The sequence below is a fragment of the Culex quinquefasciatus genome, chromosome 1, assembly GCF_015732765.1.
Source record: "Culex quinquefasciatus strain JHB chromosome 1, VPISU_Cqui_1.0_pri_paternal, whole genome shotgun sequence".
Taxonomy (NCBI): Eukaryota; Metazoa; Arthropoda; class Insecta; order Diptera; family Culicidae; genus Culex; species Culex quinquefasciatus.
In genome coordinates, this window is record NC_051861.1 from 26,098,066 (window position 1) to 26,119,747 (window position 21,682).

General features: G+C 42.7%; 2 protein-coding genes and 1 pseudogene across 5 annotated transcripts in view; 2 read left to right on the forward strand and 1 right to left on the reverse strand.

The window, feature by feature from the left end:
• The window catches only part of LOC6047620 (cadherin-23), a 42,762-nt gene that overhangs the window by 12,090 nt on the left and 8,990 nt on the right, over positions 1–21,682 (forward strand). For all 4 annotated transcript variants that reach the window (XM_038250051.1, XM_038250049.1, XM_038250050.1 and 1 more), the window contains exons 10-13: positions 9,705–9,862; positions 10,012–10,157; positions 20,876–21,003; positions 21,116–21,219. In XM_038250051.1, the coding sequence (XP_038105979.1) occupies positions 9,705–9,862; positions 10,012–10,157; positions 20,876–21,003; positions 21,116–21,219 (536 nt within the window). The remainder of the gene's footprint in view (positions 1–9,704; positions 9,863–10,011; positions 10,158–20,875; positions 21,004–21,115; positions 21,220–21,682) is intronic.
• On the forward strand, positions 13,380–14,202 carry LOC119765667. The gene is made up of 2 exons (XM_038250053.1): positions 13,380–13,495; positions 13,574–14,202. Exons 1-2 carry the CDS (start codon positions 13,478–13,480, stop codon positions 13,880–13,882), a joined length of 327 nt encoding a protein of 108 aa, XP_038105981.1. The 5' UTR covers positions 13,380–13,477; the 3' UTR covers positions 13,883–14,202.
• On the reverse strand, positions 14,349–14,927 carry LOC119765668 (annotated as a pseudogene).

A 21,682-nucleotide genomic window follows, 5' to 3' on the forward strand; every position in this document is an offset into this window, starting at 1 on the left:
AGGATCGCCAACAGCTCCTTCTCAATCTGCGCGTAATTCCGTTCGGTGTCCGTCAGCGTGCGCGACGCGTAGGCGATGACACCGTTGTTTTGGTAAACGGCAGCACCCAGCCCGAAACAACTTGCATCGCATTCGATGGTGATCGGCTGGCTCACGTCGTAGTAAGAGAGCGTGCCGATGTCTGAAACCAGCGACTTCACACGATCGAACTCGTCCGCTTCTGCGCTTGTCCACTTCCAGGGTTGTGATTCGACGATAAGCTTTCGCAGGTTGGTGAGATTCGCGCTGAGGTTCGGAATAAATTTGCTGAGATAGTTCACCATCCCGACGAACCTGTGGACCTCCTTCCTGTTGGTCGGCGTTGGGTACTTGCGAATCGTCGAAATCTTGCTCTCGTCCGGCTTCAGTCCCTGGTCGGTTAGAACATGCCCGTAGAACTTAACGGACGTTTGGCACAGCTTCAGCTTTTCTCGGTTAAGCTTAACGTGGTGCTCCTCGAGTCTGCGGAAGAGCTTCTTGAGGCGTTCGTTGTGGTTGATGAGTGCCTCCTCCATCGTGTTTCCGGTCCCATAGACGAGAATGTCGTCCGCAATACATTCGACGCCGTCCAGACCCTGGATTGTTCCTTGAAGTTTCATTTGGAATATCTCCGGAGCCGGTGCTATGCCAAAGGGCATGCGTATCCAGCGATAGCGCCCAAAAGGCGTCCAGAATGTCGTTAGCTTGCTGCTCTTTTCGTCCAACACGATGTGCCAAAACCCTTTTTTGGCGTCAACCGTCGAGAAAACCCGGGCCTTTCCGAGTTCCGGAAGGATTTCATCCAGTGTGACGAACTGCAAGTGCGGTCTCTTCAGAGCTTTGTTCAACGGCACTGGGTCCAGGCACACGCGAACGCTCGGCGAGTTTGGATCACCGCGCTGCACGATGAGTATGTTGCTGACCCAGTCCGTGTGGGCCGACTCCTTGGTGATGATTCCATCTCGCTCCATGACTTCCAACTCGTGCTTCATCTTACCGCGTAATGCGATGGGGACTCGGCGTGGCGGCTGGATCGACGGGGCTACCGAGTCATCAACCTCCAGCGAAATCTCGCCGTCGAACTTGCCGTAGCCGTTGAACAGGTCTTTGTGGCTGTCTGCGAGTCTTTGGGCTTCCACGCGGTAGATGTTAAGCAAATCCGAAGGGGGGAAAGCCGGGTTTGGACCACCGAAGGATACGGCTTTGCAGAAACGCACGAATCCCAGCACTCTCGAGGCCTTGGCCGAGAGCAGTGGTCGATGGCTTCCTTCAACCACTTGCAGCACTACTTTGTATTTGCGTCCTTTTCGACGGCTTGGCACTTTCACTTGACCCAGAACTTTGATGGGATTCCCACCGAAGCTCTGCAGTCGCAACTTTGATGGCAACAACACTGGTTTATCTTCTTTCACTTGTTTCACTAGATAGTCATATCCAACAAGGCTCGTGTTTGCGCCGGTGTCTAGTTCACATACGATTTTCTTCCATTTTTTGTTCAACTTCACTTCCAGCTCGGCACAAACACTTCCTCCGCGGTCGGAGTCGTCGAAAATTTTTCCGATCTCGTACTCTTCCTCCTCGCTGTCCTCCGATGAGGCGTCGTCGTGAGAACTGTACTCCTCCGTCCCGCTGCTGTCATCCTTGATCTCCTTCACGCGCTTCGAGCTCTTTCGGCTTGGCTTGGACTTCTGCTTGCACACCTTCTCGAAATGGTTGCGGCCCTTGCAACGATTGCACTTTTTGCCGAAGGCCGGACAAGCACCTTTCACGAACTCATGGGCGTCACCGCAGAATTTGCACCGAAATTGTTTAGCCTTGGACTGGACCTTCTTCCTGCCGATCTTCTTTACGTCGGATTCCGGCGGCAACATCGCCAGCTCCAGGCTGCGCCTTGCGGTGATCTCTTCCGCCCGGCACATGTCCACTGCTTTGTCGAGGGTTATGTCTGGGATGGCCAACATCTTTGAGCGGATCTGGGGCCATTTGTTGGCAGTAACAAGTTTGTACGTGACAAGACTGTTGGTTTGATCTCCGAGCTTGGACATTTGTGCCAGCGTCTTGAGTCGGGTCAAAAAATCGTCCGTTGTTTCCCGTGACGTTTGTGTCGCGGAAAAGAACTCAAGCCGGTCCAGGATGATATTCCGCTTCGGAGTTACCTTGGCTCGAATCGCGGTCAAAGCGTTTTGTGGTGTGGCGCTTTGATCTACCGTGAGCTCGAAGTTGAAGAATTTCTTCCTCGCTTGCTCACCGATCACCGACAACAGGAAGCTAACCTTCTGCTGGTCGTCGGTGGCTGGCCACTTATCCATCCGTGTTGCCTTTACGTAATTGTTCCAGCTTTTCTCGAAAAAATCCATGTTCTCCTCCATGTCACCCTCGAGCACAAGCGGTGAGGGCAGAGGAACTTGAGATGATTGCGCTGGAACGTTCGCTGCGGCCGTGGCTCGGGTTACGGCGAGGGCCACCATTTGGGCATTCGCCGTCGACATTCCTTTAATCATCTCCTCCACCATCTTCATCTGATGGTCCATCAGCTGCTTCAACTGGTCAGCATCCATTTTACGAGGATGTTCACTTCGCGAAAACAAAATGGCGGTACGAAAACCAAAAAACGACGCGAACTTCGACGCGAAAACTTTTTCGCTTTTTTATGAAAAAATCAACACTTTCCGCGATATAGACGACGCCGGAAATGTCTCTCAGAGTTCACGCACTTCTGACACCATGTTCTGGTGTTATTAAAACACTTAAAAAGTACGATTAAGTTAGCGTTTATTAACAGCGGTCTGAACTCGACAATGTACTTTTATCAACTGCCCGAACGGCGTCTGTGCTCTACGAGTGTGTCAGTGTGTGAGTGTGTTGGTGTGTTTCCTAACCGTGTTGCCAGATTCAGGGATCTGCATAATACAACAATTCCGCTTAAAATGTACCTTTCCATCAAACCGATAAACTCACTGTTTCTGTTAAAATCTATTCAACTAGACAAACTAAAGTGCTTTTCGAGGTTGTGAGAATTTTATTTTGAATGGTTTCAACTCGTTCAAAAGCTATTGAAGATGGAAAATTCATCGCACCAGCTGTAATTACACTTTAAATTCATTTTGCGTTCCTACGGGTGCGCTCACTTGCAAGCTTTTACCCATTTCTTCCTGGCAACAAATCGTTCCGACTGCTGTCAGACCTCTGCGGAAGTGGATACGGAGAGTTTACGCGAAAATCCAGTCACGATTTTGCCGCACAACAATGAATGGTCGTGCAAGTTCTGTCCGATTCGTTTCCGGTTTTGTCAACGATTCATGGTTTTACCATGGGTAAGGTTTCTCCACTAACAGTCGGACCGAGCTTTCTCGTCACAGCCAAGTCATGCCCGATCCGGGTGGCACGAACTCCCTGGAAACTTTTGTTGATATACCTGGACACAGAGGCACATTGGACCAGATTTCTGTTCCCGAAGTGCGGACAAATCTTGCCCGCAAACGTCGGGGCAATTCACTGTCGACGTCGACATTGGCAATACCAGCGAGCTCTGCTGTAACTTTAACAGCAAAAATTGTCATCGTCAAATTGTCTGTGACATTCACCGGGGGATTCAATTTGCTGATTCGCAACGTACACGTGTACAGCACACTTCGTAAACTCGCTCCGATTCAAGCTCTGATTTATCAAAGCCAAAAAGTTTTTCTTTGCTCCATTTCCTGGACTTCCGGGAGCACGATTTTGTACATGTGCAAGACTGAGCTTGAGTTTACAGAGATCGGTCCTTACTACAAACTGGCATCACATAATTAAAACTGATTATCTTACATTTAAATGAATGCATTTTGTGATAAACGGCAATATTTACTTCCAAATAAGTGTTTGCAAAAAATATTTTTTTGTTAGGTCTTGGTAATGAGTCTATGATCATACTGTTAGCGCGTATCTACACGAAATACAAGCTCTCGGTAGCAAGTAGCAGATTTTTAGCTTTTTGCGGTGCATTTTGTACGTACTCAAAGGAATGTCAAATTTTCAAAGAAGACCTACGATTCTCGTTTCTCATGTGTGTTAGATTTATAGCGACACAGAGTAATATCCGCACTAACAAAGTTTTTTATGCTTTCGCACTTTTGATCTGAAAGAGATTGCGAGTTTGTTAAATTAAATTGAGCAAAGGGTTATTTTTGCCAGTTGTTTTAAATCTAGCAAAACAATGCCAAAGGGCCGTTGTGGGTTTGTAAACAAAGAGTGTATCCCTTTCATGCCAGATGTAAACATCCTCTAGCGTGAGCAGGACACACTCTTTGTTTACAAACCCACAACGGCCCTTTGGCATTGTTTTGCTTGTAATCAGGTTTATGGAATCATAGACAAACTGACGTAAATTAATGAACCGTAAACTGGGGTCGATCGGGACACATGGGGTGAATTGGGACAGCAGTTTTAACCGTGTTGGAGCACAATAATTTGATTTTTCTGGTTGGTTTCGGTTAGAACAGACTCAGACCAACAAAATGTGTACACGCAGAAAAATATTTTGTAGAATCTGCCTGTACGAGGTTTGATTCAACAAAATTTTTGTTGAATATAATCAACGCCGATTTTGCGTTGAAACAAACCTTGATTTTCTTAACTCCACAAAAATCTTTCGTTGTTATGAAAAAGCTGGGTGATGAAAAGAGAATGCTCTCTTTATGTGTGTGCGTGCATTTTCGAATGATCCCACTTTGTTTACATCTACAAAGTAGGAGGCTGTTCAAGCACAAGCATGACTTTTTTCTTACTGGTATATGACCTTTTTTATAATCAGTAGTATGTGTTTTATTTTGTCTAGTTTTTGTCATTTTTTTGCTGGAAAATTGTGTGTTTTCAAGTTTCTATTGGTTAGAAGAGGTTTTTCTTTTTTACGGGTAACGAAAAATTGCGGCGAGAGTGTCATTCTGCGATGTCAAAGATAAATTCCTTGGCTGATTTTGGAATCCTGCAGCTCTTCCTGGTCCAGCTAATAAACATCACTTATTCTAGCGAAACTGATTCAACAAGCAGAGAAGATTTTCACTAAACCAGTAGGTTTTTAAACGGAATCAAACAATAAAGACAGCTTCTGGATGAATACTACCGCATCGACTCCATAAACAATTTCCATTCATAATTATAAAATTGACGATCTCGCCTTTAACTTTCTTAAGATTTCTTGACTTCTGGTGTTTTTTTGAAAAGGTCCAATAAACCAAAATTTTAGTTTTTGTATTTTGGGTGTTTTTCAATACTCCTGACTCAAGGCGGTTTCAAAAACACCCAAAAAGCAAAAACTGATTTTGGTTTATTGGACCTTTTCAAAAAAAAACTCCAGACTTCAACTCCAGGTCCTCAAAAGTCATACATTTTTCATTCCAGCAAAAAAAAAAAACAATTTTTATTGATCGATAACAATGCTCTCTACCAGGCCTGCAAAATGTTTCCAACCCAGCGTACACATGAAGCAAACCAAAATGTCAGTTCACTGCTAGCATCTGACTGTAAGCCTACTGTGTCCGTTCAACCACTGCCGCCTGACTCGTGCCGGTCGGCTGCTGGAGAATGAGAGACGTGAAAAAATGAGCTACACTCACTCAATTCGTGTCGTATGACTGACTCGTAAAATCCTCTCTAAACACTATTTTGACCATTTTTAAACAATTGAATGGTTCTAGACTGTGCAAAACACTTAAAACAACCATAACTTATATTCAAAATTACATTTCCACGCATAAATACCAACTTTTTGTGTAAAAACTTGTTTCTTTATGTGTGTGCGTGCAACGTCGAATGAGCGTTGGTCGACTACTGCCTCGCATTGCAGCTGCTCAGTGAGTTAGGGCACTCACGACTGAGTCGGGTTTGTTTATGTCACGGTTTTGCGGTTTAGTGAATGGATCTCAAAAATTCGAGTCAGCGTCACCGATTTTCGAGTCAGGACCCCTGACATTTTCAGCTCTGCTCTCTACTTTTGGGTAACAGTAAATTGGTTCCACTTTGACAGTTCAAAATTGAGGCCGTTTTGCGAACCACTATCCAGCACCCAGGTTCTAACCAGTACCAAAAATAAATCAATAAAAATAATTTCATTGCGATATACTGCCCATGTTCGCATAAATGGAGCTATCATTTCAAAACGGCACAAAACTATTGTAAACAGTAGTGTATCCCTTTCACTCAAATGACAGTTTGCATAAGGTGGGAGAGGGATACACTCTTGTTTACAAAAGTTGTGTGCCCTAATGAAATGGAAAGCACGAAATGTCTCATATTTCCTCCTAAGTTGCGTTGTTAGTTTAATTTTGGTTACCGCGGTAAATTTGTTTTGAAATAACGTCATGATTCGAATTCCCGGACGCTTCGAAACCCGGACAGCTCATCTTGTTTTATCAATTATTAGGATATAAGTTCGCATTATAAATGCCAAAACTGTGTTATTTGATGAATTCTAACATCAACTTTCATTGAAAGTTGGTTAACAGCGTTCAAACGTTAATGACAATACAGTTGAATAAACGTAAATTATAAGTTTACCAAAAAAGTGAAACATTTCACTGAAATATTTCATAGACGTCTGAAGCACCGGGAAGGCAAAGCAGAAATGTATGGTTTTTATTTCCTGAAAATCTAGCAAATTGTTATACACTCAAACCCCGTTGGTTTGACACCAACTGTTGTCAAACGAACGGGGTCACTTTTTAGTTTGACACCCTTCTTACACGGAGTTCACACACACTACTGAACGTTTGTTTCGATAGTGTGCGTGAGCGCCGTGTAAAAAGTGACAGTTCGTCACTTTTTAGTTTGACTTTGACCAACCAACGGGGTACAAACTAAAAAAGTGTCAAACGAAAAAGTGACCAACCACCGGGGGTTGAGTGTATTGAATATTGATTGTATTGATGGTAACAACATATTTGAGGCCTAAAGAATGCCATTCACTAACATTTCAGTCCAAATTCGTGCAATTTTTAAGCAAAAGTGTCCGGAATTCGAATCAGCTCTTATCAGTGTCCGGAATTTGAAGCACAACAAGTCATTTTAATTTCAAAATTATGATGAAAAATTGTTAGAAAATATATATTTTGCATGCATTTTCCTTAAACTGACTGTTTATACTACATGCTTATGATATTTAGTGATATTTCTACATTTTCATCTTATTACATGATTTTTGCCAGCTAAAACAAAAATGATATGCTACTAAGTGTCAGGATTTCGAATCATGACGTTAATTCGTTGGCGTCGAACTGTCAAAAAATAGAGCGTCCAATTTCCCGGGATTACAAAATTCCCGGGAAACGGGAAATTTTCAACAAATTTCCCGGGAAATCCCGGGAATTCCCGGGAAATCCCGGGAATTCCCGGGAAATTTGAAATTCAACGAAAATCATTCTGATCCTGTTTCTGATCAATATTTTGCAACACATTTGTATAGAACAGCAACTTTAATGATCAAAATAAGTATTAGGATCAATTAATTGCTTGACTGCTTGTAAAAAAATCATCCAGCTTTGAGAAAATATACAAATTTTATAATTTTTTAGGCTGTCTTTAAATCGTACCAAATCGAAAAAAAAAACAGATTTTTTTGTTGAGAAGTAGTATTTTTTAATCAAATTGTTTGAACAGTAAAAATCTATGGAACCATACAATTGCTTTTAAAGCTTTCTCAGTGACCATAAATTGAAATGAAAAAAAAAATCATGCAGAAATATTGTTTATCATGACAAATAACTTCTAACAGAATAAGTATTTTCTACATGTGAATAAATAGATAATCATTGAATTTGCCTTAAAAATCTAATTTCTGGCGCTTTTTAACTTGAAACACTATTTCATGAAACCACAACTCAAAGTTTTCAAATATATGAAGCGAGTTTTGAAAATATGGTTGCATTCTTTGGGTTGATTCCATATTATACGCATTTGTTTTTTAACGATTTTTCATGGTTTCATTTATGGTATGATTTTTGTTAAGTTAAGTTAAGTTAAGTTAAGTTAAGTGTAGAAGTGGTTGAAATTAATCGATATTTTTATATTTAACCCTCTTACGCCCTTGGTAGCTCACGTGCTTCATAAATTTATAACTTCAAACTGTAATTTCTCGAATACTTTTAAACAAATTCGTCTCACAGAACCCTTTTTGAAAAATTTAATTATGTCAATTCAAATTCAATTCAAAAATAAATATTATCTGAAGTAAACCTTAACATGAAATTTACAGACAAACTAATTAGTTCAATATGAACAGTAGATTGCAATGAATAAAATAAATCAAGTTTAATAATTATTATTTTTTGTATAATTTCAAAACAATGGTGCAGAAAGGTAGGAAAATGCATACCTCCGCTTGCATTTCGGGAATTCCCGGGAAATTTACAAATTTCCCGGGAAACGGGAAATATTTTTTTCCGGGAATTCCCGGGATTTCCCGGGAATTTTTTTCCCGGGACGGGAAATTGGACGCTCTATCAAAAAATGATACAAAAAAGGATACTTTTCTACCACAGTTTTTTGTGTGATCACTGTTTGACAGTTCAAAATATTTCAAGAAAAAACTCTAATTTCTAGAACAAAGTACTGGATGGATGTTGTAGGTGCTCCTGAAAGAGCATACCGACGTCGTCGTGCTATCTTGTCGCACCAGCCATTTTGACGTTCCGAGAAAAACGCGTTTTAATGTTTGACCTTGAATATTCAAAAACGAGAGCACGCTATGTAAACAATAACAAACACGTTTTGTTTGGCTCACCATTCTGTGCATTGTCCCAAAGTTTGGTTGAAGTTGGTTGCTGGAGTCCCGAGTTATAATTACGACTGTTTACGGTAGTCTAGCTTGTACGTGCGACAAACGCATCCTGACTTTCCTGGCCTGAAATCCCTTTGGCCTTTTGTCGCACTTACATCAAATTTCATAGAGTGACAAGATAGCACGACAAGATTGAAACTACTTTCATATGTAAAGTGACAAACATGCACGGAGTTTTTTCGGTTTTTGTTGAATAGCTCAGGATTGAAATCGAATTTTGGGGATCTGTGAAGGTCAAAAGGTGAGGCAATTTGGCCCAAAATGCACGTACGACAAGTTAGCACGATGGTGACGATACGAGTTTGAACCAAACAGCATCAATAACTCAAAAGCGATGAAAATACATGTGGGACATTTATGCAATCAGGGCCAGTATAGGAGTATAGGAGAAAATGTGCAAGTTCAAGCGGTCAATCTTGTTCAAACGGTCGAAAATAAACGCTTCAGAAGCTAAAGTGTTGTATATAACGCGAGCTAGCTGTCTATCCACCCATATCGTAAAGAAAACGCAGTTTAAAGGGTTTTATCAGATTTATTCATTGCTTCAGATTATTGCTTATCTAACCATTTCCTTTATACATTGTGACTTTCGATCCAGATGATGCACAGACAAATCATTCTCAATAGGTTTCAATCTGTCACACCTTGTTAGCCAGTAAAAGGGTTCTTGGAACAAGACTGCAATCGTCAGCTCACAACTGCTATGTAACCGACTATTCTTCCTAAGACCCGACCCAGAGTGTCTCCTCTGTCATTGCCATTGTCCTTTGCCTTTGCCTTTATCTGCACATCCACATAGTTGATAGCATTTTAATCAACTTTCATTGCACATTTCTCATTTCTAATCTTCTTCTCCGGCACTTGCTTCCCACAGCTGACGACAGTTCCCAGGGGTCAACCATCAACGGCGACGACCCGGCTGCCACCATTGACTCACTGTTCACGGTGGAACAACGGGACGACTACACTGCACACTTCCGAACCGGCCGGAACCTGAAAGGCTTTTACGGCACGTGGGCGGTGCAAATTGAGGTTAGGAATATGCTGCACTAGCTTCCTGTTCCTTTCTTTTTTATGCTTTCTGTAATTGAAACGGAATATACCTATCTTCGACTGACTGAATTTCTACTTCTCTTTTTTTTTATCTTCCTTCTCTGAACATGCTCCCGGGGGAAATTCAGGCCTGTGACCGAGGCGACGAGTACGAGCTGGACCCGAACAGTGTCAAACTGTGCAGCAGTGCCACCTACACGGTCCAGGTGGAAGCCTTCAACTACATGGCACCGGTTATAGACGTGCCCGGGGCGGACGAACGCATCCGGTTGAGGTGAGACGTTGGGGATTTGATTCCGTCCATGTGTGTGTTGATGAGGAAGTGGTTTGATGTGCGAAGGAGGTTATGTAAGCCATTACGGTTGCACTGGAATCAGGATTGTGATGGATTGACGTTGACTGCAATTTTCGCTGTTAAATTGTTTTTTTTTTTTTTGTGACGAATGAAAATATTTTTTAGCAGCTCGTATAGAGCATCTCATTTCCCAGGGTTACTAATTTTCCGGGAAACGAGAAATTTTCAGCCATTTTTTCGGAAAATCCCGGGGATTCCCGGGAAATTTTAAATTTATTGAAAATTGTTATGATCTTGATTTTAATTAATATTATGCAACAAAATTGTAAAGGACAACAACATTAATGGTTAAAATAAGTGTGAAGATCAATTAGCAGCTTGACTGCATGTAAAAAATCATTCGACTCAAAGAAAATGTATTTTGGTATTTTTTGATGAGAAATATGTTTTATCAAAATTGTGATTAAAATTAATCCATGATCCACAATCATAATATTGCATAATCCACAATCACAACATGCAGAAATTATGTTTTTCTTGACAAATACTGGTTTCAGCTCTTGAACAAATGGTAAAGTGTTGGTTTTATTTACTCCAAACAACCCAATGTTTTCAAATACTTGAAGCAAGCTTTGAATATATTTTTGCATTTTTTGAGAACAAACAATAGAAAGTAATTTTTCAATGATTTTTTTTGTATTATTATGCAACATGATTTAAATTATACGATAAATGAACAAGATTTTACAAAATGTCTTCTATTTTTTTTTCTCATTTAACCCTCTAACACCTGTAATTGCACCAGTGCTCCATAATTCTTTTACTTCAAGTTGTAATTTCTTTAGGTCAACCAATCGAATTAATTCTTTTTGCACAAATTCGATTTTCATCTCATTTGATCATAGCAAACAAAACCTTTAAAAAATCTCAATTTTAATTTGGAGGTAAGGAGTTAACATTGTTTTGATGAAATAATCTATTAAAAAATTACCTAATTGTAACAATTTCATACTCATTAAGCAAGATCTATTCCCAGTTGCTTAAAAAATTAATATTATTAATATTATTTCTTCAGAGCATTTACAAAAAGTAGTTCCAAAAACGAGGGGTAGCTCACTTCGCGTTAGAACAACAAAACGCACAAAAAGTAGCTCGAAATTTGAGAACGCTTCACAAGGCGACGATTTTTTCACAACGCCACGAGAAGGCATGAAAAGGCAAGCTAACGCGCGTTAGCGCTCGTAGGGCGGCTTGTTTCTGCTCGAACGAAAAGCTACAAGAAATCGATCTTGCAACCCTGCCAAAACAGATCGAGCAGTTTTTCCCCAAGTTTGGCAACTCGGTGTTTTGTTTTGATTTTTTTCTAGCAGTTTGATTGTCAAAATAAAAAGCAACAAGAAACTCGGTGATTTTGGCGTGTTTCTGTATACGGACGCTGAGGAAGTGCCGCCGGCGCCGGCCGCCGATGAGTCCAAGGTGCTGGACGACAGCATCGAGTGTTCGCTGCCCAGCTCGGACAGAATGACCGACCGGTTAAAGCAGCGGTTGGATTTGATCTCGAACGGAAGCAGCACACCAAACGCGGCCGATCCAGAAGCAGTTCGAAATCAGCTCGGAGAGCGTGAGCAAGATTACGCGACCCTCGGTAGACAACAGCCACCAGGAGGACGAGAAGGAGCACGGCGCCATCGTGGCGGACAATTCAACGGCCGGCTGTTGCAGCGAAGGAGCCGGAGCTCAAGAAGGATGCTCCCGAAACAAGCAAGGAATCTGTTGCCTCGTCGGTGAAAGAAGAAAGCAGTCTGAAATCGTCGGAGGTCGATTCGTGTACAGGTTTGTTGCACCGGGTGGGAGATTGGATTGCAGGGAAGTGTTATTTAATGAATATTATTCTCTCGCAGAGGAGACCAACCTGTACGCCAGCAACGCCCAAATTCAACGGAATCTCCTCCACGTCAGGATCCGAGCTAGACGATAAATCTGCCGTGCAGACGCCAGCAAATGTGACGACCACTGCAGCCTCGACCACAACGACAACCACCGCCGCCAACAAGCTTGACCTCACCCAGGCACTGACTTCCGAGGATGCGCTGTACGAGGTCAGCGTATGGTTCGACGGAACGGAGTTGCAGTTCTTGTCGGTGGAGAAGGTGATCGAGAACAAGCTGGCAGCGCCCGGTTTGGCCGAGTCCACCCAATATCTAACAGGAATTGACTCGTCAAAGCAATCCTCCAATGGTAGCGTGGGAAGTCTTGGCCCGTTCCAGCTGCCTTCGGCGAGACCGGCCGCCGATTCACACTCAAGCGCAACGGACAGTTCGGGGACAATCTCCAGCCAGTCGAAGGCACCACTATTCAAGGTTAAGCACACCGTCCGAGGGGCCAAGTTGATGATCGAGGAATTCACCAAGATCAAGCGGGCGCTCAGCAAGGATGATGAGCTATCGGACGCGGAACTGGACCAAAGCAGTTCCAACGCAAAGACGCCCAAAACAACCACCGAAATGTGGTCGAGGAATGAAGCGACCCCGCACCGAGTCCGAAGTCGAAGCAAGCCTCCTCGAAGAGCGCCAAGAAGCAGAAACCGGACACACCCGTACCTGCCGAGCCGGAACCGCAAGTGAACCAGGACGATTGGTTGTGCTGTATGGCGCGGTGGTCCGACCCAAAGTACAATGCAGGCAAGGTCACAAGGGAGACAACAAGTTCATGATGCTGTTCGAGGACGGTGCCTCGAAGGCCCTCTCCAAGGACGTCATCGTGATCGGCGACAAGGACACGCTCCCGATCGTCGGCCACGCCGTACACGCGTTCACCGGAGGCGACACCTACGAGGTCGGTTTCGTCGACGAGGTCAAGCGGAACGAAACCATCAACGAAGTATTGTACGTGGTCCGGATCGGTAAGGGCACCGTCGAGGTGACCGCCTCCGGCCTGTATCTGAACGAGGAGCAGGCCAAGTAGTCAACTGGGCATGCAAGGCCGCCGAAGGAGGCGCGGACGATCCGATGACAAACGCGACAAACACGACGATCCTACAGACGAAGCGTCCGCCGCGGGTGGTGGCGAAAAGGGTTCGCGGTCGATGCGGAGCAAACCCAGCAAAAAATCCAGGTTCGGGATATCCCACGCTAAGCCAACCGCACGGACCTCCGACCACGTCGATCTCGACCAGTGCCTCGATATCGTCCAATAAAACCAACGGAGCGCCGACCTACACACCGACTCCAGGACAAACCTCTTCTCCAAGTCCAACAGCTAATGCTCCGATCTCCATCGCTGCCCACATTCTTCCAATCATGTCGACCGGATATGCCGTAGGTTCAAGCGCCCCCGGTGCTCCTCCGCCAAACGATGTTTATTTTGGTATCTGTTTTTTTTTCAACCGTTTCCAGCTCGTTCTCCCGGCAGTGGTTTTTGTGCTTTCTAGCCAGCCCGTGTTTCGGCAACTCGTCTGCGTTCCGGAAGGTCATCCTCCCAGCAGTGGCCCGCGTTCCGAAGAGTCGTCCTCCTGGCAGTTTTTTGTGCGCGTCCCAGCAGCAGCCCGCGTTTCCGCAACTCGACCGTGTTCAGGAGGGCCGTCCTCTCTCTACGGCGGACTTCCGGTAGAATTCTGGTTGCGTGGCCTGTTACCACCGCGGCACCTTCAGCTTGCACGAAAGCACAAGAACCTTCAGGGTGCTGAGATGCAGGTACCTGCGTAGAATTTGGATTGCGGTCGTCGACCTTCGATGATTTGATGACCGCCAGACTAGGAGAGCATCACAGATTGCCACCAGGATACATATTTTAGTCCAGGTTGAAGCGGAGCCGTTGAAGAACGTGCATAACGTGTGCCAGTATTGTCTGGCAGTTTGAGCCAAGAAAGCAGCTGAACGAAAAAAAGGTTGGAGCTGAGTAAATATTCGAAAAGGTTCATTAACTACAAGGCGCAGAGTACGGGAACCTGATCTGCACTGAACGACTCAACTCAACTCAGATCCGCATATGACATCAGTTTCAAAAGTACATCAACGAACTCGACACGGCGATATTTTAATAGGATTTAATAGGGTTTACAAAAAAAACGATACTAATAATACTAATAATTGTATGGAAAAACCTCTTACACTTTTCTGCATGTTTTTATTCAGAAAAATTAGAAAATAAAGTCATGCAATATAAAATCATCGACATGCAACACTTTTCTTTCTATGCACGTGGTGGACTCACATGGGGAAGTTGAATAGCAATGCCGATGAAGTAATCTAATCTGAAGATGTGACCGGCCTTTTGAGCGATTTGTACTTTGTGGGTTTCACTGAAGGAATTCATTTTGTGTTTTGTTTTGTGAAAGTTTTTAATACAAAAAGTTTATTTGCGTGTTGGTGTTTGCAAACGCCCAGCCGGAGCAGCAAAGGCCTCAAATATCCGCGTTGGACCTTTTACGCTCTCTACCGCCGGCCATCGCCGGAAATCTGCTTCACATTCCGGATTGTGGTGGAACTATCCAGCTTAAGGATCGGCGATGGTGACCTTGACCTCTACACTTGGCTTGATGTTGATCGAGGTTATCTGCTTGACGATCTCGGACGGCGAGTGCAGATCGATGATACGCTTGTGCAGGCGCATCTGGTAGCGATCTTTTTGGAACCATCACCGCAGGTCAGCGCACACCTTCTCCAGGCTGCGGACATTGCGCAAGGTCAGCGTGACGCGGTTCTGGTGAAGGGTCGCGGCCTTTTCGATGTCCTTTCAAGTGGCGACCATTTTGCACGATTTTCATGGACGGTCATCTTCTTCCGCCCAGTTGCCGACAGTAAAAATCAAACGTGATCACCTAGAATTGACCATGATTTCTCCCCTGCCACTGACTAGCTTATTATCAGATGCTCCTCCGGCTTGGCCACCGGTAGCCGCGTAATACCATTTACTCCGCGGCACAGGTTCCTTTGGCCAACAAATGTGAACGTGAAAAAATGAAAAGATCAAAACAAACTGCTCGACTGATTTGACAACGAGATCTGTCATTTGCTCTTGACAGTTCTCGTTGTCAAAAAAATCGAGCAGTCTGAGGTGCGAACGCAAGAAAAGGCAACAGAAAAGGCGAGCTAAGGCGCGTTAAAGCAAAAAAGGTCAGATAGGGTTGGATAAGGTGAAATAAAGAGGAGCGAACGCCGAATTTTTTTTAAAAAGGAATGTCAACGCTCGACCAAGGCAGAAGTGAACCACCCCTCGTCCAAAAATATAAGAAAAATTTCCCGGAAAACGGGAAATATTTTTTTTTCGGGAAATCCCGGAAATTGTATTCCCGGGACGGAAAATTGGACGCTCTAGGCTCAAACGTTAAGTTAGACAAGAATTGACTCAGAGATCGCATATCTGTAACAAAAACAATTATCCACCTCTTAGTACGGATACACAATAAAATTGTATAAAATTTCATGTAATTTTAAATGCAGAATTATGGGAAATCAGGGTGTAAAGGAAACTTATTTGACTGTTTGGAAATAGGCTATTATTCTTCTCACTTTTCAATGGCCTGATTGCAATGCGAGCTAAAGTTTGGTTCCGTCCCGAACAGGGGTATATCACAAGGGAAATGCGTAATGACACTTCGTCGCCATCGTGCTAACTTGTCGTACGTGCATTTTGGGCCAAATTGAGTTAAGAACGCCATTTTGTGCAGGTCGCAATGCCTCACCTTTTGACCTTCACAGATCCCCAAAATTCGATTTCAATCCTGAGATATTCAACAAAAACCGAAAAAACTCCGTGCATTTTTGTCACTTTACATATGAAAGTAGTTTCAATCTTGTCGTGCTATCTTGTCACTCCATGAAAATTGATGTAAGTGCGACAAAAGGCCAAAGGGATTTCAGGCCAGGAAAGTCAGGATGCGTTTGTCGCACGTACAAGCTAGACTACCGTAAACATTTGTAATTATAACTCGGGACTCCAGCAACCAACTTCAACCAAACTTTGGGACAATGCATAGAATGGTGAGCCAAACAAAACGTGTTTGTTATTGTTTACATTGCGTGCTCTCGTTTTTGAATATTCAAGGTCAAACATTAAAACGCGTTTTTCTCGGAACGTCAAAATGGCGGGTGCGACAAGATAGCACGACGACGTCGACTTTATCAAACAAAAGTATACACCCAAAGTTTAAGAACGAGGGGTTAGTCCTCACGAAAAGAAACGTGAGGAAAGTGCTATTTTTCGAGAGTATAGTCCTCTCGCGTGTTCATTCGTTCATTGGAACAGCTCATCCTATGAGTGGCTTATATGGACAAACGACCGCCGCTTAGTCACCGAACCATGGTGGATCATACGGCAAAGGCACGGTTCTATATGCCGAAGGTCTTGGGTTCGAGTCTCGGTACCGGTACTTTTTTTTATAGATGAACTTTTTTGAAGATGAACCTATGAGTAAAGTACTCTCGGTAATTTCGGGATTTATCCTCTCAGTCCGCACACAGTACCATTTTACTACCGAATCGTGCTCTTTATCCTCTCGTATGCCGATATCCAGTTCTGGGTGTACCAATACCAAATTATGGTATTCCTGAACACATCACAATTGGCGTACAGTTGCGTTGTTCAAGAGCAAAATTTCGTATCATTCCAACTAAAGGTATTTTTTAAAATTGCTTCATTGCGCACTGGATTCACAATTCAGAGGTCGCCGCTTGAAATCCCGAGGCGAACGCAAAACATTCTAATCTAATCTAATCTAATCTAATCGAACACAAGCGCAGCCAGTCCGAAGAAAGCATCCTGGAAGAACTTGTGGTAAGATTACGCCTCAAGTTCTTTCTTGTCAATATTAATGATTACAGTACATCCGAGTTACCCCAAAAATGTATAGCAAAAATTAAAACGGCCAGGCCTACTGCGTTGCATTAACCGCAGAGACAGATTCTGTGAACGGATCACATTTCACAGAATCATCAGGGGAGGAAGGATGCGTGGACATACCGTACCAAACGCTCCGAATCAGTTGTGGTGTGGTGTGAAAGTGTAAATTTGGCAGATAATAATATTTAGGGGCGGGGGGAGGGGAGCTGGAGGTAATGAGGATAGGAAAAAGGGAAGGGAAAGGGATAATATGGATATATCATTTGATCAATAGAATATTATATAAAATAAGGGAATAAAATCATCTATCAAATAATGATAGATAAAATGGATAGATCTCACCAAATCAAGATTTAACAGCTCCAGCAGGGTTTGAACTTATCATCAAACGCCACTTGAATCGTAATTCTTCTAAGACTTCTGGACTTGAACAGGACTACAGTAATGTAGCGGGCAGCAACAATCAAGGTTCCAGCAGCGATCCTGGTACTGCTCGACTGGCAGCAAAGGCATAAAACGCCGCAAGTTGGTACTGATCACCACACGATGCATTAAGTCTGCTACTGCTGGCCGGATTGGTAGATTAGAACAGGAGCATGATGACCACTTCATAAAGTGCTCCAGCTGTTGCTGATCCTGCCTTCTTGTTCGTGTAATCGTCACTCCCTCAACTCTGGTTTAAAAATTGAAATCGAACTTTTTTTAAAATACAAATCCCACAAATATCCGAGGCGAACGCAAAACATTCCAAGTGTAAATATAAAGCAATTCCTTTTATTGGATTCTTTGGTCAATTTAACATAACATACTAAACAATGGGAGGTGTCCATTTACATTGTTCCGAGATATGTTTTAAAAAATGGGGTTTTCGGCGTAAAATCGAGATAATGACGAAAACGGTAAAATCTGCCTTTTCACTAATACTATGATAATTTTAACATTTCAGCGATGACCTATACATGTTCGGGTATGTTTATTTTTGTTTTGCAGTGTTTATGAAATACCTTTACCTCTGAAACTATAAAAAATATTTTGACCAATTGGGACAGTGTTTTTTTTACCTCTAACCGTTTTGGACTGGGCAACCAAGGGCACAATTTGCTCAAAAAATCTCAAGAGATATCCAGGCTTGATTAACTAGATTTTTTAGGTAAAAAAATTAACTGTGCCAATTTTGATCCCAATTGGATAAGGTTTAACGGTCGCTTTTTATCGTTGAAATTGGGAAAAAACGAAAAAATGTAAGGGGAAAAGCAAAAAATTGAAAATTCTGCCTACAGGTGGCATTAAATGTGTCGGATCATTGTCAAGTGTGAGATTCTTATCGAGCATGCTTGGCCAAATGGTTACGCTATCCGCTTTGTAAGCGGATGATCATGGGTTCGATTGCCATCTGCTCTAACCTTCCATCGGATGGGGAAGTAAAATGTCGGTCCCGGCCTTGGTAGTTGTTAGGCCGTGAAGTCATTCCTGGTGTAGGAGTCGGTCTCAGTGCTATGAAGACAAACAACACAACAAACCAAGCCTACTCCGGTGGAGTCGCTGGCTGCGGTTTTACTCGTGATCCAAAGTCGTCAGTTCGAATCCTGGGGTGGAAGATTCCTTGGAGTAGGAAGAGGTTTGGTGCTCTCTCCATTCAGGCCTTTGGACTCCTAGGTTCGAGCAGTAACTTGCAATAGACACCACAAAAGAGCTGGGGGTCGTGTTAAAGTGGCTGGTTCGATTTTTTTAATGCTCATGTAAAATTTTATGACAAACAACTTTGTCCAAGACCGCAAAATGGTCCGAGTTAACCCTGATGAGTTATTAGCGATTAAAAAAAGATATTTTTGTATGAAAAGATTTTTTTTTCCCAACTTTATCGGTCTATAGCGATCCTTAAACCTTAACTGATTTGGCTCAAAATTGGCACAGTATCTTAATTACACTTAAAAAATCAATCCAGGGGGTATGCTTTTGGAGGCGATTCTTCCATCAGATATTTTGCTGTGTGTAAAACACGAGAACTTAACAACTTTGTCTGCTTGACTCATTTTTTTCAATGCAAACTACGCCTACCAAAAGGAATTCCATTTTTTTACATTTCTTTAAAAATCTACACTCAAACTCCGATGGTTTGACACCAACAGTTGTCAAACGAACGGGGTCACTTTTTAGTTTGACACCCCTTTTACACGGAGTTCACACACACTACCAAACGTTTGTTTTGATAGTGTGCGTGAGCGCCGTGTAAAAAAATGACAGTTCGTCACTTTTTAGTTTGACTTTGACCAACCAACGGGGTACAAACTAAAAAATTGACCAACCACCGGGGGTTGAGTGTACTATGAATTTGTGAATATGGATTTCCGACTGATGGGTGGAACCCAAGGAGATTGTTTCGGCTTGCAGTCGCAGTAAAACGCGTCGATTTATATTTTGTCGTCGCCAACGTTTCGGTCCTTGGTTGGGACCTTCTTCAGGGCTTGACAATTAATCAACGATACTGGACAACGTTGATTATTGTCAAGCCCTGAAGAAGGTCCCAACCAAGGACCGAAACGTTGGCGACGAAAAAATATAAATCGACGCGTTTTACTGCGACTGCAAGCCGAAACAATCTCCTTACGTATGAATTTGTGTATTTAAGAAGATTAGTGTTTTCTAATAAATTCCATTTAAAAAAAAATGCAACCGATTGATAACACGAAGTTGACTTTATAGCTGTCGGCCACCATTGCTAGTACCAACCACTAGTGTCTTCCTTTTAACTACAAGGACTTCGCCGCCCTGGGCTCCTAAGTGTTTTGAGTACGGCACGGAGCGACGGCGCCGAATACCCATATTTACAATTAGAACTTTTAGAGCGCCCGCCGCGGGATTCAAACCAACAACCTCTGGATTGTGAGTCCGATTGATCCACACAGGCGGGACAACCGATTGATAAACGGGTTGAAAAATCACGTGAAAAAATATAAAATGTGGTCTGGGGGGTTTAAAATTGGGTTGACTGTATATCAGCTTATGCTCTTCCTTGGCAAGTCGAATCATGGTGAACGATAAATACTGTTAAGGCTCTGCATTGATGTTGCTATTGAAAAACATAAGTGACATTTAGGCTGAGATTTAGGCCGTTACAATTCTTTTTCAAAGCTTTTGAGCCCACCCTCTCTCCGTCCCCCTCCCCTATCAAAATCGGTCCGAAAAATCAAAATTCAAAATACAAATCAAATAAGAAGTCGAATCAATTGAAAACAATTTGAAAGCATTTTCCTGCGTCCATAAATATTTGGATTTTTTTGTGAATCTCCGTTCTGTACTGCAGAAAGTTTTTTTTCAACCAAAGTAAAAATATATTGTTATATTCTTATTTTCAAAATTTTAATAAATTACACACTTACACAACATTTTGATGCATTTTTTATAAAATTATTTCATTTTGGAAAGATCCTTAGCCATTTATAAGACTATCACGCAAAAAATGCGTGAGGACAGTTCAGATGAATATTTGCAAGAAAAAGATGCGACCATCGTTTGGGTGTAACAATTGAAAGTTTCCAGAGGTAGCTCGTGTAAAAATCAATTAAATTTGACGTTTATGTTCAATCATAGTATAATGGAATTTATACATATTTTTAAATACTCATCGAAATGTTTCCACTGCAGAATTCATCAATCAAGTGGATCTGAATTATATTAACCAACGGCATAGATATCAACTCAGAATTGTTGCTGATTCGTTATATAAATCAGCATCCATTATGGTTACAAAAAAATCCCCCATCGTCGGAGCCCTCTGGAGCACATCAATATTCAAAAGCATGGAGAAAAAAAACTGCAATAATTGATTTTTTGCTCAATTCATCTTCCACCACCAGATTTGGCGAGCAGAGCAACGGGCAGCCCTTGGTTAACACGCAGGGGACCATAATTCCGAACTTCAGTGCCACCGATACGGACGGAGGCCTGTACGGCGAGGTGACTTTTTCACTGCAGGGTCGGGACGGTAAGCTCTCTTTCCGTAGAAAGCTGATGGTGGAAACACCAGGGCAGATGCTAGCAAAATTGATTTATTATGTTGGTGCTTTTTTTTTGTTAATTTTTTTCGTATGATACAGAGAACGCCCAGGATCATACGTACTTCCAGCTTATCCGGGTTGATCGACACCACGTCCGACTAGTCGTGCCCAATGTGGACGCTATCGAGGTCAGGTCATATCAGGTAAGAGAGGCTTTTTTTTCGAAAACTGGAACCTTCATGAAAAAAGCTGAGTTTTATGTTCTGTAGCTTTAAACCTGTTATTTTTGCAATCATAGCTAAAAGGTATGAATGAATCAGATCTACAGAATAAGTCCACTTATTTAGAAATTATGTGCATTCTATAAAAAAAATCTTAGTAAAGCCACATTTTTTTTTCTGTGCACTCACACAGAAATGGACATAGCCGTGACCTTTTACCACTATCGACGGCATCACAACCTTTTAGCTACTTTGTCATTTCCTAAATTAACTCCAGCTCATCTTCGCATTCAAATGACTTTCCTCTCGCAAGTACATTTACCCTCAAATCCTAATCTCATTAGAAATCACCTGGTGGCTCGCTAGCACAGTTCCGTTTTGGAGTCACGAACCAGGCGAAAGTCCTCGTCTGCTCGCTCAGTTTACGACTCCGAGTCCTCCGTGC